The 17,315-nt window shown below is 39.5% G+C and overlaps 1 protein-coding gene across 1 annotated transcript in view; it reads right to left on the bottom strand.

Annotated features, from left to right (window-relative positions):
- CEP295 (centrosomal protein 295) overlaps positions 1 to 7,091 on the bottom strand; it is a 46,899-nt gene extending 39,808 nt beyond the window's left edge. The window contains exons 1-5 of the mRNA XM_054400231.1: positions 7,057 to 7,091; positions 5,165 to 5,297; positions 3,418 to 3,618; positions 2,119 to 2,243; positions 1,146 to 1,239 (exon numbers count right to left, since the gene is read on the bottom strand). Of these exons, the coding sequence (XP_054256206.1) occupies positions 1,146 to 1,239; positions 2,119 to 2,243; positions 3,418 to 3,618; positions 5,165 to 5,272 (528 nt within the window). The 5' untranslated portion in view covers positions 5,273 to 5,297; positions 7,057 to 7,091. The remainder of the gene's footprint in view (positions 1 to 1,145; positions 1,240 to 2,118; positions 2,244 to 3,417; positions 3,619 to 5,164; positions 5,298 to 7,056) is intronic.
- Between the last annotated feature and the right edge of the window lie 10,224 nt (positions 7,092 to 17,315).

Below are 17,315 nucleotides of genomic sequence, written 5' to 3'. Positions count from 1 at the left end.
CCCTTACAACACTTGCTTTAAACCTCACTCACATCCAGCTTCCCCAGTAAGACGTGGCACTTGGTGCCATGGTTTAGATAGTCATGAGGTTTACGGTGACAGGTTGGACTTGATGATCTTTGAGGTCTCTTCCAGCCTTCTTGATTCTATGATTCTATGAAAACCCTTGGGCAGCCACAGTGAGGAGACCTAACAGAGAAACATCTAACAGATACAGATGTGAGGATATAGGCAACTTCTAACTAATGTGAAAACTGTGAGGATGAAACATTACATTTTTCAAGATACCAAACTCTTATCACCCAACACAACCTATACCTATGTGCTGAATGTATCTGAGAAAAGCTCCAAGAAGGACTAGTATATTTCAATCCTTTATTTTCTTGCCAGTGGCCTGAACATCCCTGAACCAGAGCATCTGAAAGCACAACACTACAAAAGGCAACTTACACTCTGCATTAATGTTCTGTTAGATTTAATTTACTGCAAGTTAACTGCAGAGTAAAAATGCACATAACGCTCCATACCCACACAGAACCTCTCTGAAAGCAAAGCAGCATGAAGGAAGTACAAAGTTGCCCTCTACAAAGTGCACAACACAGAATTAAAAACATGTTTTTACCTACTTTCCCCTGCAATAGGCTCAGGTATTGTTTTCCTATCAAAATTAAACAGCTTACCCTACCAAGGAAAACAAAAAAGGCAAACCAAAATTCCAACCAGTTCCCACTCCAGAACTAAAAAGGCAGAACTTCCTTATTGCAGAACTCAACACAATGCTACTACTGCATCATTACAACAGAAAGCTGAGGTGGTGTGTACCTGCTGTGGAGTTTAATACTACCATGGCTAGTGAATGAAAATGAGGCAATGATAAAGTTTAATAGGCACATTAACCAGAAAAATAACATCTCAGATGACAACAAATAAAATCCTCACATGAGATCAGAAATAAATACCAAAGCTTAGTAGTAAGAATTTTGCTAACTCAGAATTCATTAGTTTTCTTTATTTCTGCTTAACCACTCTCCTTGTAGTATGCAAATAGCAATTCTGGATATCCTGTTGTGAGGAGTCATACCAATAAATCATTACATTATACAGTACCCTGAAATTGTGATCACTATCACATCATGAATACAAACCTCAAGAGGATGGGGTGGAGGAGGTGGCAGGCTTGCAACTTTGGCTGCTCTTTGTCTTTCCACTTCCAGAGCATGTTTACGAGCATCTGTTTGCCTTGGAGAAAAAACAAACAAAACACCAAACAAAAAACACAAACACCACAAAACAAACAAACAAAAAACAACAGAAACAAACAAACCATACACACATAAAAACCCCACACCAACAAAGAGATGAGACAAGGAAAATTATTCAAGCAACAAAGACAGAAGTGATAAAAATAAAAGGCAAACCTAAAAATAAACAGATTCAGATGTACCTGAATTGAATGCCTGGAAGCTAGGAATGGGCAAGCACACTGAAAAGTCAACAGAACCTATGCCAGAAGGCTGCACTGGAAAGTTAACTTCTTGAAGTAACACAAAAATGTTGATATACACAAGCTTCTAAAGAAGAACCCAAAATCCCTGCTTTACACTTAAATTTTCAGAAAGAACTGCATCACTTCAATATATTTTAATTGTTCAAATGTGGACAAAACTAAGTGTTTAATCAACATGTTTCAGCTTTACTGAAGCACAGCTACCCCCAAGAGTACACATTTCATTTTTCATGCCAGCTCAATTTGGTCCCATCAGCTTAAGAAAAAAAAAAAAAAAAAGAAGGAAGACCAGGACAAATACGATATGCTCTTTTTTTCAAATGGGTAAGTCTCCAACAGGAACTGGCCTGAGAACACTTCATGTCACTGAAGAGAAAGATCCCCCATCCATTGAGTCTTTGAGGCCAACCCATATGGCTTGACATTTTTTGCCTTGGTTTTAAAACTCCAGTTCTTAAAACCCACAAGCTTTTTCCACAACAATTCCCTAAACCATAGCACTTCAAGATTAAAAAAATTCCCATCAAAAAAAGCATCAAGACTTTTGCCTTTCACCTGTGACACTGTAAAATGCGTTCTGTATGGAATAAAACTAGGTAACTATTGCATACCGGGCTTGCTCACGAAGTAATTTTTCTTTTTGATTCTTCTGCTCTTTCAGGGCTTTCCTATGTCTCTTCTCTGCTTTCTGTTTCCTTTCCTCTGCTTGCTTTGCCAGAGCTTCTAAGTCAGGTTCCTTCACAATAAAAATATTGCAAGCACTTAATACAGGATTTTACTCACTTTTCATACTATTTGGGTGATATTTCACATTACGTACTGCTGGTAAGAATCACAAGCTCAAAATTACTGTGTACTGTATTACTCTGTACTGTACTTTTCCTTCTACCATCTTCCTTTTTCTCTTATCTTTACAATCAATAGCAGCAACTTGCCTCATTCCTCATGCAGTGTAACCAGGTATTGATGCGGAAACCTTAGCTTCTCCCTGCACCTCTTTGATAAAGAGAGTAATATAAATAGACATTTTAGCAAACACTGACTACACTGCACAGAGAAAGCATGCCACTACCTTTTGGTCATGAATTACGACAATCATGCATGAACAGAAACATTTCTTTACAATTGGGTCTCTGTTCCTGTGACACTGGTACCACAGTTTTCCACAAACTCATCCATTCTAGCCTAGGAAAGGATTTTATCGAAAAGCTGATTTAGAGACACTGAGATATGGAGAAGTATAACACTCATACTTGGGTTAAAAAACCTCACTAACCCAGAAAGTGAGCTAGTCTGCAACATTTGTGCAAGAAAGCTGTGGCATGGCCCATTTCTGTAAACCTGGTTCAGAATCAAATCTACGGAAAAGTTATACCCAGCAACATCAATGATCCCTCCAATTAGAGTCTACGCAAGTCACAGGATTTTAAAGAAAGTGAAAACAGTTTACAAGTGCAGAATTAAGAAGTGACATCAGTTTGCAGCCTAGGCAAAGGCCTCTGAAGCCTTTACGGAGACTTTTCCTGTCACTGGAGTACTGAAGGGGAAAAAAGTGTATTTTCTTAACCATGAGAAAGATACTGTTACATGATAGAGGTAAGAAGTTACTATATTACTGGCATACTTGAGACAATGATTTGCTATGTGCAATGTAGCAAAGTGGAAGCATGCAGTATGAGGTATGTGTGCAATCTAATATAAAATACGAGTCTGCACAGCAAGTCTTAGCAGACAGGCCTGCATAAAAGCACATAAACATTTCTAAGTTGCTAGTCTTAAAATAACATGTTGGTTTCAGTACCAGGACTTCAAGATCAAGAATATTAAAAGAAAAAAAAACAAACTGCTATCTTTGTATTTCTAGAATATCAAGAACTTCTCTGACAATAACATTAAGCTGATTCACTTACCTTCTCCTTGGCTTGCCGGTGACCTTCGCCAATTGCTCTTAAACTTGATAAATAGAGTTCTTCCAAGGCTTTCATTTTTTGATCCTGTGCTTTCTGCCATTCATCTCTCAGTGCCTCCTCTAATTGATGTAGTTTTTCTGCTCTCCTCTGCTTTACTTTCTGTCTTATCTCCCAGGCGATATACTTCTGTTGCTCTCTAACCTGTAGAAATAATATTTGTTTGTCAGAAACTTTTAAAAACACAGTATTTTTTGCATCAAGTCTTTCCACAACATACTCGACCCTTCTCTTAGCTTTCCGTTTCATTTACTATTCCATTAACAATCTGCCCAGAAAATGAAGTTGCAGTTGCCTTTTTTCCAAAATTAATGTATTAAATAACGAATTTTAAAAGCCTGAAACTGATAAACAACGTGCAAAAGCTGCTTGGAATACCCTTCACTCCAAAAATACAACACTACTTGAAGACTCCTAATACAATGCAACACTGTTTAAAGAAAATCAGCAACTATATAGATAAAGTCTGTTTACTAACTTTTTCTCTTCTCCTTTGCCAGTAACATTCTCTTCACTAAAGAGAAAAACATATCAAGATAAAAGCCCAAGAGAAGTGAAAGACTACTGCACAGCAAATGTCTTGAAGATGTGAAAAATCTGAACATTTTGCCTACACCAAAGTAGAGGAAGGCTAAGAAATGAGCAAGAGAAATGCAGAAATAGCCCTGTGGTTTAAAAGCAGGAGAGAAAAACAGAAATGCAAGAAAGAGGAGATGATCAATAGATATCTACTGGACAGAGTTTAGCAGAGAGCTACCAAGATGATTAGGAGACTGGAGCATTTCTCTTGCAAGGAAAGACTGAGAGACCCACGGCTGTTTAGTGTGGAGAGCAGAAGGCTGAGAGGGGACCTTATCGATGTCTACAAGTATCTGAAGGGTGGCTGCCAGGAGGATGGAGCCACTCTCTTTTCAATGATACCCAGTGACAGGACAAGGGGCTATAAACCGAATCACAGGAAACTGCATCTCAACATGAGAAAAAACATTTTTACTGTGAGGGTACTGGAGCACTGTAATAGGCTGCTCAGAGAGGTTGTGATCTCCTCCTCTAGAGATCTGCAAAACCTGCCTGGACAAATTCCTGTGTGACCTGCCCTAAGTGGTCTTCCTTTGGAGAGTGGTTGGACTTGATCTCTGGAGACTCCTCCTTCCAACTCATAGTATTCTATGAGATATGTTCTGAAGAACAGAAAGGCACTCTTGCTCAGACATTGCAAAAGGAGCATCACTTAAAGTGTTTAGACCTACGACATACTGTGTCAATTCAATTTAGTGGAAAGCTGGGAAGTTTGGTATTAGTAGCAGTTGTCTTATTTCTTCTGTGTGATCATCATGAAAACAGCAGAACACTGTAAGAGGTATAAATCTTTACACAAGGGACTCATCAGCAGGAAAAAAAGACAACTGCACGTTCACAGATAAAAAAAAATGGTAGGTACCAGGAAGCTGGCAAGGAAGAGAGATTCTTAATAGGATGCCAAAGTGAATCTAACAAACAGAGAAAGTATCACAAAATATGCACTTAGTACACTAACATGAGAAAAGGAAAGTAATTCACAAACTAAATAGAAAGCTAATATAAAATATTATGAATCTAAAATTTAGTTAACATGAAATAAAATCTTCAGTTAATTTTCCTAAATTACGTCATTAAACGAAATACACAGCATGAAAATATACAGGCATACTTGCTGTAGCCTCAGCTTTCTTCTTCTTTCATATTCTTCTTTCAGAAGCATGGTTTCTTCGTTAGGACTAAGCCTCAGTTTCCCAACTTTTGCAACTTTTCTCTTCATCTTTGAATAAATGAATAATCAACTTCTATGAGAGCAACATGAAAAACAGAAAATGTGCATACATTAGATGGGTAAGCCAACTATGAAAAATATATTGCCATGATCTTACAAAGCTATCATAGTATCTAGGAGTGTGAGCTACAACTGTTCACCTCGACTTGAGCTGTACTCAACAACTCTTTGTCGCATTCACAACATGTACTGCTTTTGAACTATTAAGCTATGCAACAAACTGCAACACCATTACATTCAGATTGTACACTGTGGACCAGACAGGCACATCTGGACTAGATGATCTTTCCAGGTCTCTTTCAGCCCCTAACATTCTGTGATCTGCAAAACAAATGCTAAACACCACTCCTAGCATTTTTTTTTTTTTTAATCCCACTGAGAACACTACACAGTAAAGCAGGCTGGTCACTTTGCTAGCTGATTTGTACCTAAATATTCTCCTAACACTCCTAAGATACTGACTTTGATCACATTTTTGGCTGCAGTCCAAGGTTTTGTGCCTTGAAGGCTGTGAAACTCCAACAACAGTCTGCATGCCAAGCATTTCATTGGAATGGTAAAATTGCTCACTGACAAATTTTTATTCAGGTTTTCTTAAGCAATCATTTCAAATGATGTTTCCCTGTAGATTTTACTGTGGAAACAAAATCTGTTGGTTCTACAGACCATTTCCGGTTTTCCTTGCAATTATAATTTTCATCTTCACAGAAAAAAAAAAAAAGAAAACCAAAAAAGCAAACAAACTTTTTCAGCCTGTTCCAAAACTGCTCCCCCTCTAAATCTTTATCAATCTTTAAATATTTATATCCCTGAAAATACTCGTCCAAAACAAACCAAAGACTTTGAAAAGACATTTTAGTTCTAAAAAGCCAAAAGCTTATTACTAGCTAACAATCCATGTAGCACTAACTATTTAACCAACATGTTTCACCTGGAAAGGTTTCTTTTCAGTATCATAAATCAAAAAAAAAAAAAACAAACCCCACACCAAACAAACAAAAAAAAACCGAAAGAAATCAGTTGAGGTGTTAAAACTAAATAATTATGCATGAGATACTTTTGGTACAGTTATTAAGCCAATGAATCCCAAGTTCATTACAGGAAAAACAGGGACAGAATATCATGGCTCCTGCTGGCCTTCCCATATTCAGCTGATGACATAAAAGTTTACCAAAACAGAGGAGAAGAAAAAAAAAAAAAGGATAAACAAAACAAAGTCTAGATCTACCACCTAAGAGCAAAATCTGATCGTACAAATGCCACAGTAAAGTAGCCAACCTCAGCACTGCCGTACAAAGCAATCAGTAAACGCGACGGTTAAAACTAAACCGCCCTCCCCGGGGGGCACTGCACTAGAGGTTCCTTGAAGCAGCCTTAACGCCTCTGAGCGACCAACAGAGACAACAAAAAGTGCTTCTGCAGAGCAGGGAAGAGAAGCAGCAGCTTAAAAATTAAGGAGGAGCACAAAGCACTAGCCGTCGGCTCAGACCTGAGGCAGGTGGCTCGGGGCGCGGCTGCCTGGGGGGCAGCGCGGAGGACGGAGCACCCAGATGCACACGCAGGCCCACAGCGAGAACCCCGCCGCCAGCGAGCACTGCACTGAAGGCCTGAGCCGCTCTCTCTGTCACTGGGGCCGTGGCCACTACCGCTCGACCAGCCCGAACAGAGGACGAAACAAGGAAAAGAGAAAGTTCCCCGTGGCCCAGCCCCATGGCGGGAAGCCGGGAGCAAGTGAAGAGAAGCAAACCCACGGCGAGGCTGCATACACCTACCCGCCTCTTCTCCCGCCGCCAGCCGAACCCTCCCGGCTACCGCCGCCGCCAACGGCTGTCTCCTCTTGCTGCTGCGTCACCTCAACGCTCAGCCCCAGCGGCCAATGGCTGCGAGCGCAGCGGGAAAGCGAAAGCCACCGCGGGACTGGCCCACAGCGAATTCGGAGAGAGCCCTCTGCCACCCACCACCACGCCTCTGCAGCTCACGGCAGCGCGCATGCGCCAGCCGCCGCTCTACCGCGCCCTGGCCGATCCCTGCCCCTCACTTCTGATGACCAATGGAAACTGAGGGTAGCTGTGACTGGCAGCCCGCGGTGAATATGAAATAAGACGGTGGAGCTAGGGAGGTGATTGACTTCCGTCAATTGTTGCAGTGGCATTAGTGCTTTGCTCGGTTAGGAGGGGTTTCTTACCCTGGTTTTCTCACGGCACCATGCCAGCAGGTCTCGGTGGGAAGGTTCCAACTGATACAGCTCGTGTGGGAGGGTGGTTGGCTCAACTGGGAATGGTGATGAGGGAGCAGAAGAAAAGTCAACACTGCTAGTGTTACCTCACTAGTTTTACCTCCATGTGACTTTCTTGTTCAAGACCCTTTTTGGATCCACTTTATGAGCAGGAGGAATAAATTTAGACCAGACCTGTAGTACTGCTCTGTCTTCTGGGCTTGCGTGTGGCTGGCTAAGTCACTCCTACAATTAGTGGATCTGTGCTGCTACCTCAGCCTCTGAACTAGTGCTCATCTTTTATTAACATCTTTATAAACATCTTTTTGAACTAATGTCTGCTCCTTGCAAGTCTGAAGCAGTACGTCTTTGCTTCTTTATTTTCATCCTCATGTTGTTTTCTTTCTAATAGGCACCATATGTAATACGCATAAGACTTGCAGCAGTTGGGATTTGAAAGTGAAATTGTTCGATAAATTTGATTTATGAGGAACATAAAATGGAGAAAAACCTTTTTATTCATGTTGAGAGAAACAATTCTGCAGGATGAAGCAAGACAAGCTGTGCTCAACTGTTTCTTTGCACTGAGTTATGTTCCCGGGGTCTGAGCTGCTACTGCAAAAATAAATGGAAGAAACACTTGTGACTTACAAGCCACTAGGCACAAAGGAGATAATGGGTTGTCTCACATTGAAACATGACTGCAGAACATGTCTACTTTCCATGACAGTTTCTTCTGGAAAAAGGAAAGAACGATTCTGTACTAAGAGCTAAGTGTCATAGGAACCCACCATATTGTGCTCTGCATGACTGAAACAAGAAGGGCTGAGATTACTTAGCAGTTTGGTTGGTGCAGGTGCATGGCCGCACAGGAAATACACTCAAAAAACACAAGATTGCAAAACAAAAGACATGAGCACGGGAAGATCTAACACAGCAGCTGAATGTGCTTTTGTTCATGCCTTCTTCATTTTACTGCTGAACTGCTTTCTTTTTCACAGACTTCTGTGCTATGGGATCAGTTAGAGAGGTAATTTGCTTTCTGTCAAGTGCTTACAACTTGCTGCAAACTGCTGGTTGTAATAGCTAGTACCTACCAAGTTAATACCTGACTGTATATTAAAGACACCCAGATGTTTCATAGTATACATACTAAATAAATTACACGTGAGCAGTTTGCTTCCAAATGCTTTTTCCAGTCTCCTTATTGGATTTTTTTGTCCTTCAGCATTTTCATTATGGCAGTGCTCTCCACAATAACATCTCTCCTAAATAGCTTTATCCAGCAGGTCAACAGGTAAGAAAAAAATTGAAGACAGTCTATTAAGAGAGTAATTGAGATTATCGATTTTAGAATCCTCTACTCATAAAAAGTGAAAGAGGTCAAGTATATGCTCCTCAATTATAGTATTGCAAATAAGGGATATTATTAAACCCACACATACTGGGCAAGAATTCTGTTTCAAGGGTGCTTTCTAGTAAATGTACTGCAGAATTATTTCTTCTACCACTTAATTTACAAACATACACTGAAAACCAGGGATTTAGCAAATAGTCATTTTAATACTGTCGTGTTTTCTACTTGTTACTGTACCTATTAGAATTATAGCATTACAGGCCTACATTAATTCTTTCCCTTTGTGAAGATGGTGTTCTTTTATAAAAGGTGAATAGTGATGCAGCAGTATCAGTACAACTAGCCAGGCTGTGTGAAGTCCACTGCTGAAGTGGTCTGCAGCACACGATCAGGAGTTAAAATCACAGTATACACCTTCTGCTGTCCCAGAAAATGGCTTTGAGAGGGCGACTGTCAGTATTTCCCTATCAAATGTTTATTCCATCAGTGGATGAACCACTGCAGAAGTTGTTGGCACAGGTACCTTGCCTTCTTGTGCTCTGTGTGATTGTTAAGAATGGATATAAGATTAGTAAGACTGGAGCTGCCTCTGTATTCCCTGAATGAACAGATTCCTGGTTTCATAGGTAGGTGAGTAGACCAGCATATGCAACCTACCCTCTTACTACCACGCACAGGCACTTGCTCCTTTCTTCATTTGAGATTCTTAAATGGCCACTCATGTCTCTCACTCTCACGAGGGAAGGATGACCTTGCAGAGTTTTCTGCATCTTCAGCAGGGATGCTCTGGTTTTATAGGTTTTCTGAGATCCAGTAATAGATCCATTACAACTACCTGGCAGTTCACCCTTGTGCAAGACTTGGCACCTTGCAAGAATTAAGTATTCTCATTAAAAAACTGTGAAGGAAGAGCTGTAAAGAAAGTGTCATATTCAGACACTAACTGCCCCACCCTGAGTGCTCTAACTCCTCATTAGACAGTAATGCAGTTTTCTATTTCTTGTCTCCTTGCTGATGACTGAAGTACCGGAATGAAATGAGAACTCTCAGTTCGAACTGGCCCTTCTCTACAATCAGAATTCCTCTGTGTCACATACCACAGTACCATAAGGTCTTAAATGTTTCCCTCTGGTTCATTTTGTTTCGATCTGTGATTACTTCTCTCATGCTGTTTTATCTCTTTTAGCACCTGACACTGGATCTCTAATTATCTAACAAGATATGATTTTACAAGGGTTTGTAATCCTCCAGTTCATACAGTTTCGAAGCTGCAGCGTGCTTCTGTTAAACTGTGCATTTTTTTAATGTATAAGCTTTGCAAATATAGATGGCATTTTCATTACAAGGAAAAAGGCCTAATCTTTGTTTCTGAGACTGACTAATCTACTGTGGTCAGCCTCTGCAAGCACAGCCTGTAACAGTCTCTGCCTGAGACTGATTTGGAGATAAATTTTCTTGACAGATGTGGAAGGGTAGCTTTTGTTATTATACTCTGTGTCGTGCAAGAGAAAGCTGGAAAGCTATGCTTTCCAATAAAAAACAACTGTATCCAGAGCTGTGCCTGTATACATGCTCAATGTGCTGATTCTATTAAAAAAACCCGAACAAACAAAGCAACAAAATATGAGGCATAAGAAGGTAAAGAGTAAAAGGATAATTACATGTAATTAAATTAAATACGATGTACATCCTAGAATTATTGTCATGGAAAGACAAAGAAATGGCTGTAAATTCAGAACTGGTTATAGATATAAATGCTGCCATCTTACAAGGGAAAAAACAAAACCATGTTTTTCTTTATGACATTGTTTCAGAAGCTCTTATTAGGGAGCTAACAGCAACCTTTAGCAATGCCCATTCTCTGTCACAAATGCCCTTGGGACTTCATCCAACATCTTTAGCCTAGCTTAATGGTTTGGGTCTCTGGAAAACAACCAGCCTTGGGATGGTAAGAGCAGCACCAAGTACTTAAGAACGTGTTATTATTCATGCATGAGCCATGGTACTGCGTAAGGTCATTTTAAAATGGGCTCTCAAACACATTAACTCTCCCAAAACTTGAAGCCAACACAGACTTGGTGTCTATGCATTCATTTACTAGAATTCTGGTAAACTGTGTTCAGCCTTCTAAAATACATTGGAACCATAAAAAGAATTTTCTCTAATTGTTATAATATGCATAGTAGCTATGTGCACAAATAGGCAAATTATGCACAGCCCAGTGAGTTTACAGCTGGTCTTTGCCAGTTTTTCTTAAATACCATGCCATATCTTGTTTGGCTAACTTTCTTTTGTTTCTTTCTGTAATATCTACTTTTATTCAATTTCAGAAACTATAGAGAATATTACTTGCTTTATTACAGGTAGTTTCAAGCAGAAAATAGAACAGTGCTGCATTTCCTGGTATTTCCTTTAAAATAACAGATTCTACTCCAGCAAGATCTCTTGAATAGCTTAAAATTTTACCTTGTAGAAAAAGACATCTTTATGTGATTAAAAATGCTTTTTTTTTAGTTCAGTTCTACATTAACAGTAAGCATCATATTTTCAGCATGTAGTACAGATGAAACTGGGAGAAAAACAATTTTTTCCCCAATTTTAAAGTGATTACTTTTTCTCCTACCTAAATTGTCTTGTTTTGTGCTGTTTGCCTCCTCCTTTTGATTGCTTATGTTTATTACATTGCATAAAGGATAAGGTGGAATTTTCACAACCTTCAATTTCCCTCAGATGTGCAACCAAATGCCATGCTGTAAGCAGTGAAATTAATGTAAGAACATCTCGATGAATAGCTTAAAGCTTTAAGTCTACAAACTGTCAAAGAAGAGGTTAAAGGCTCTGGATGAAATCATAAAGAAGAAATAAATAGTCAGGTCCTGCCAACTTAATGACTGATTCAGTCAGAATCCCTTTTGATGTCTTAATAGTCATTTGTTCATAAAGCAACTAAAAGTGTGTTCTAGATACTTCCTTACTGCTGGCTTCTGCTATTTCTGGCACCTTCTGCAGTAGATTATATGCAGTATAGGATACTGAATGCATGTCTCCTTTCAGGAAAGGACATGTCATTATGCTTGGATATCTGTTATAACACCTTAATATTGTTTATGAAATAACAGCAAAATGCTCATAATGTGAAAAAGTGCAACCTGGTTTGATCAAGACTTTCACAGTTAAATCAAACAGACTATATGATCAGACAGACCTGTGATATACCAGATTATGCTTCTACAGCAAATCAGCTTTGATGTTTTCTTCAGTACAAAGAAGCTGACTATATCAATAGAGTCATTAAAAGGCTTTATGGAGGAAATACATTTCAAAGAAAACCTTACAAAAGGAATGAATGGTGAAGAAAAATTTATAAGGAGAATTAATTTGCACCAACAGGAAGAAATTGGGAAAAGCTGCAGAGGGAAAAAACCTATGCTTAGAAGAACGCACCGGAGCAGTGATACACTAATTCTTGTTGCTCCCACTCTACCATTTAGAAACCAATTTCTCTATAGACATGGAGACATTTTGTGTCGTAATTTTGCTAAATACTGTAAAAACCAGAGTGATGAAAGAACAAAGGGTTTTAGAGATTGGAAAGCAGTAAATTTAGACTCAAGCCTGAGAGAAGACAATTTGAAAGCAAAGTGATTAATGACTTGGATACTAGCTTGGTAAACTGGACCCTGAGCTTCAGTTTTCTGCAAGAACATTGATTTTTGTGCATGTGATGCGTTTTTGGGATGCTTCTGATAAATGAAAGTAAGTTGCAGAATCCTGATCCTAAAAAGCCTTGCTAAACTACTAAAGTCTAGAAGTTAGCATTTTTTAAGTCTGAAGAGCCTTTGAGCTTCTAAAATTGCTGAATTTTACATGCTCAAGCTGTTCTAACATTGACAGGACTCAGTGGCTCTGAATCTAAACGATAAAATCACAGAATGGTTTGGGTTGGAAGGGACCTTTAAAGGTCTGACCCCCCCTGCAGGAGGCAGAGACACCTTCAACTAGATCAAGTTGCTCAGAGCCCCATCCAGCCTGACCTTGGATATTTCTGTGGCTGGGGTATCCACTACTTCTCTGGGCAACTTGTTCTGGTATTTCACCATCCTCATTGTGCAAAACTTCTTCCTTATGTCTAGTCTAAACCTACCCTCTTTTAGTTTAAAATCATTACCCCTTGTCCTGTCACAACAGACCCTACTAAAAAGATTGTCCCCCGTCTTTGTCATAGGGCCCTTTTAAGTACTGAAAGATTGTAATAAGGAATCTCTTTCCCCTAGAGCTTTCTCTTCTCCAGGCTGAACAACCCCAACTCTCTCTCTCAGCCTTTCTTCATCTAAATCTGAACAAGATTCAGGAGCTACATTTTTATTATATAGGTCAACATCTAATGTACTCAAAATACATGCAACACAACTGGGTTCTGCACAAAAAACACTACTATTCCCTTTTGTAATTGAAGAGGAGAGGCAATTGGAGAGCTGGCCTCCTGTTTTCCATGGTTTTGCCTGAACACCCTGCTTAATCTGCTTACTTTTTCTATGGCCAAATAAATAGCAAATTATGTTTTGTACAGCAGCATGGCTTCACATGAAGAGGCAGATGATCCCTTTTTCCTAGAAAGAGCTATGCCTGGTGGTTAGAACATCTCTGTGGGTGTTGACTCTTATGAAAAAAGCATTCAGTCTTTCCCACTTCCTCCACAAGTGCTGTGACCACCAGACTACTCTTAAGTTGATACAGCTCCTACCACCCGCTCCTGTTGGGAGGAGGAAAAGAAAAAGAGGTTTGCTCTGCTTTTTCTCTGCCTTTTTTTTTTTTAATGTGTGTTCCTATAGTTAAAAGAGGTTTTTATGAAAAACATATCCCCACAGGTCTGAGAGGTGAAATTTGGGATATAGTCCTTTTCTCAGTACATCCTATAAACTAGTACTAGATAGCTGCATCCTTGAATAAAGTGGTTCCTCAATGATGTGCTCACATCCTTAGATCATACCTTGAGGTTTCAAAAATTCCCAGAGGACGTACCCACCAGTATGAAGCCATATCAACTCAAAATCAGAGTAATCTATTTAACCTGGCCCTTTGTTTCAGATATTAAAGTAATACTGCAGTCAGTAAAGGGGACAGCAGCAGTAGTGGAGAAAGACATGGACAGCAGTATCAGCTGCCCCAGTAGTGTCCTTGGTAAAGCAAACCCATTTTTTCCCACTGGTCCAATAAAATTGCCTCAATCTGCTTCCTTGGGTGATCAATGCTCGTCTGGAATTTTATCACTGTCCTTTTTAGAGGATAATTTAATTGTTTTACATTTAGAGAGGCAAGGGTAATAACCTTAGATTTACATAGAGCTAATCTCTTTCTTTGTGAGTGGGTTCTGCAGGATGTGAGCAATTAAGCTTCTGTGGGAGGATACAGGAAACATGATTAATGGATCAAAGAGACACCATCTAAGGGAAATGGGTATAATAGCAAGGAAGATAATGCTCCATTTCATAATAGTTATGCAAATATGCCAAATGTTGGAGAATTCAATTAATATTTGACAAATGGATTTTTTGTGATGCAGCGTAAACATACTGGGGAAAAAACAAAGCTCTATTGCACATTATCTGTTAGCTTCCTCACACACAGGCTGGGTTGGCTGGTCAGGCATGTCATTCCACTGCAGGTGGCAAAGAAGAGCTAAGCACAAATCAGTGCAGGCAGTACAATATTGTTTGGATGAAAAGAATTGACCAAGGTTAAATTCTATGCACACAAGGCAAATCATCATTTGTCAGTGTGCTGAGGTCTATTGCTCAGTCCTCTACTAAAACTTAAATTTTATTCCATGTACATGAAAAGTGGTTTAAGAATAAAGGAGACAGACAACATTTATGTTTTTTATTTTCTTTTTTTACTTTTTCTATCTGTAAAAGATAAGTAGAAAAAAAAATAATTAAGAACAAAATGGAAGACACTGGGCTGGGACTCAAAAAACTTGAGCTTCTATTACCCCATACTGGATACAGTGTTTTAATCTCTATTCTAAAATATTTCATTCCCTTACTAAGGATTTAATATATTTCATTCCCTTACTAAGGATTTAATATGAGGCTTTGTTCTGAGACATCCTGATCCTGAGAAGGAAGGCATTTGAGAAACATATTGAAGACCATACATACAGACTGGGCACTGAGCTAATAAAATGTAGGAAGAGTTATGGAGCTAAAGTTTTAAGCACAAAACTCAGTTTTGTCCTTTAATTGCAACTGCAGTATAGCTGGGTATGCACATGCAGAGCCCTTGTGTTTCTCAGATGACCTATTCTTGGAGATAGCATGCTCCTACTTGATTTGTAAACTCTCTAATACTTCAAAATGAGTTTATTATTCCTCCTGTTTATTGCTCTTTTCTGTGAAAGTAGATTCCCACTCTGTGAAAACAGAAGTCCATCGTGATTCAACCAGGAATGACTAGGGGAACTATAAACTCATGCAAGGACTGTATTTTTCTTGTATAAAGCATGACAACCAAATTGCCCTATTCAATAGTGATGCTACTGCTGCTTCTTCAGGGCTGTTGCTTAGTGGTCAAAGCAGTTACCCAGGGCAGTGGAGATTTGTGCTTGATCCTTAGCCTGAAAATGTCCTGTTTCAGGTTAGGAAGGGTCTCTTTGGGGCATGTCCTGTTCCAGCTGGGCTGCTGTGCATCCAAGAATGAGACTGGAAAGAAAGCAGACAGAGCAGTGTCAGGCTTTCTGCTGTGCTCTGAACTATCAATGCATTTTACATTAGGTAATCATGTGATGAAGCTAATGAGGGAGTTGAGATCCCAGGTTAGTCTTGTCCTTCAGCCATTATGTTCCTCTAGAAAGAATGCTCAGTTAGACCACTAACAGTGGAGGGAAGGCTCTGTGCTGTGTACCTTGAGTGGGCAGAAGCTCCAAAGTCCAGAAAAAGTGCTCAGACACGTTATCCTTGGGATTTCATGCTGGGTTGCCACCAAGTCCTTGTGTGGCATTCTGGGCTACCCTGGGAAGTGTCTAACTCTTTTCTTTGGAAATACAGATTTTACATGTGTAATTTCAGTTCTTTGATTCACTCTGCTGAGACCAGACTTTGTGATGCTTGTAAGTAGCGCATAAATAGGCACTCTGGATCTCATCTTTGCATCATTTAAGTGTGCATTTTCCCTTGCTTTGGACTGTAGGAGAGGATATGAGTTCTGTTTTCTACTTGCAAGGCATGTGTTCATTTTGATTCACTGTGGTCAAGTTACAAGATCTTAAGAAAAGCCACATGTCTTCTACTAAAGCTCTGCTTAAATCAGAGGGAATAGATTTTAATAAACATTGATATTTTCCCAAGTTTATGATTTCTTTTAACAGGCAATTTTGCTATGATCTGAGTTATTGCCTCTAACACAATCAGCCCTGATAACAGGGAAGTGATGTGTCTCAAAATGCATTAATGTAACCCACTTGTACATTTTAGTTAAACGTATCTTGGCAGGCATCCACCGCTGGAATCAGTGCTGAATACTACAGAGTATTTTTCTAATTAGACATAAAATTCATACTTCTATCCTATGATTCTTTGCTGTACACTGTGTCAAATTTGATTTAATGAGCTCATTTTCAGGACAAGCTGGCCACACCAGTGCTATTGCTAATGTACAGAGGCTACAGAGAAAGTTACTTGATTAGTTTATTTCCTAAATTAAAACTTTCCAGGAAAAATTGTTGCTTCTTTTTCTTTTAGCATGTGAATGTACAAAGGCCTTATCTTGCAAATAAAATGCTTTCCCAGTGTGTAGTTTGCAATGATTGTTGTAATATCTTTGTTTCTTCTTGCAAATGTCTTGGCAACAAAGATAGGTCTACCATAGTCTTATATCATGTTAATAAAACCAAGCTAAGTAGCACAATGACTGAGGAGCCAGTAGCAATGTAGCTATCGTAGCATGAATTGAACAAGCCAGCTTGAAATCCTGTGTAAATACTTGGCAGCTGGTGCCCAAGCTACTGCAGCTACATTGCCAGCTCAAGAGTTCAGTGTAAAAACATTTTTGGTTAATGCAGAACTGGTTTAACAATGTTTTCCTCTGGAAAAATTATCTTGCTGGCCACAATCCTGCAGGCTAGGACAGAGAGAAGCTTTACCCGTTACTATCTGAATTCACCAGGCATTGCAAGCTGCACACACCCAAGCTGGTCCACACTGGAAAGCTGTGTACTACAGATCTAACTCAAGAGACCTTAGTTGAACCCCTGGAATGATGACAGCATGGAATACAACACAGAGGAAGACATTTATTTGGCCTTCTTGTCACTGCAGCTCTAGCAGAGGGGATAACAAAGCAGACTGGTAAATTGTTAGTTGCAGATGCAGTACAAAATATCAGTGTTAACACACAGCTGAGAATCGTGGTATCTGGAAAAAGGAAGGAGATCCAAACGCTTGAGACAGCTATTCACAAAG

Source organism: Indicator indicator, chromosome 1 (assembly GCF_027791375.1).
Source record: "Indicator indicator isolate 239-I01 chromosome 1, UM_Iind_1.1, whole genome shotgun sequence".
Classification (NCBI taxonomy): Eukaryota; Metazoa; Chordata; class Aves; order Piciformes; family Indicatoridae; genus Indicator; species Indicator indicator.
Note: the sequence above shows the minus strand (reverse complement) of the source record. Positions and strands in the feature narration are given on the sequence as shown.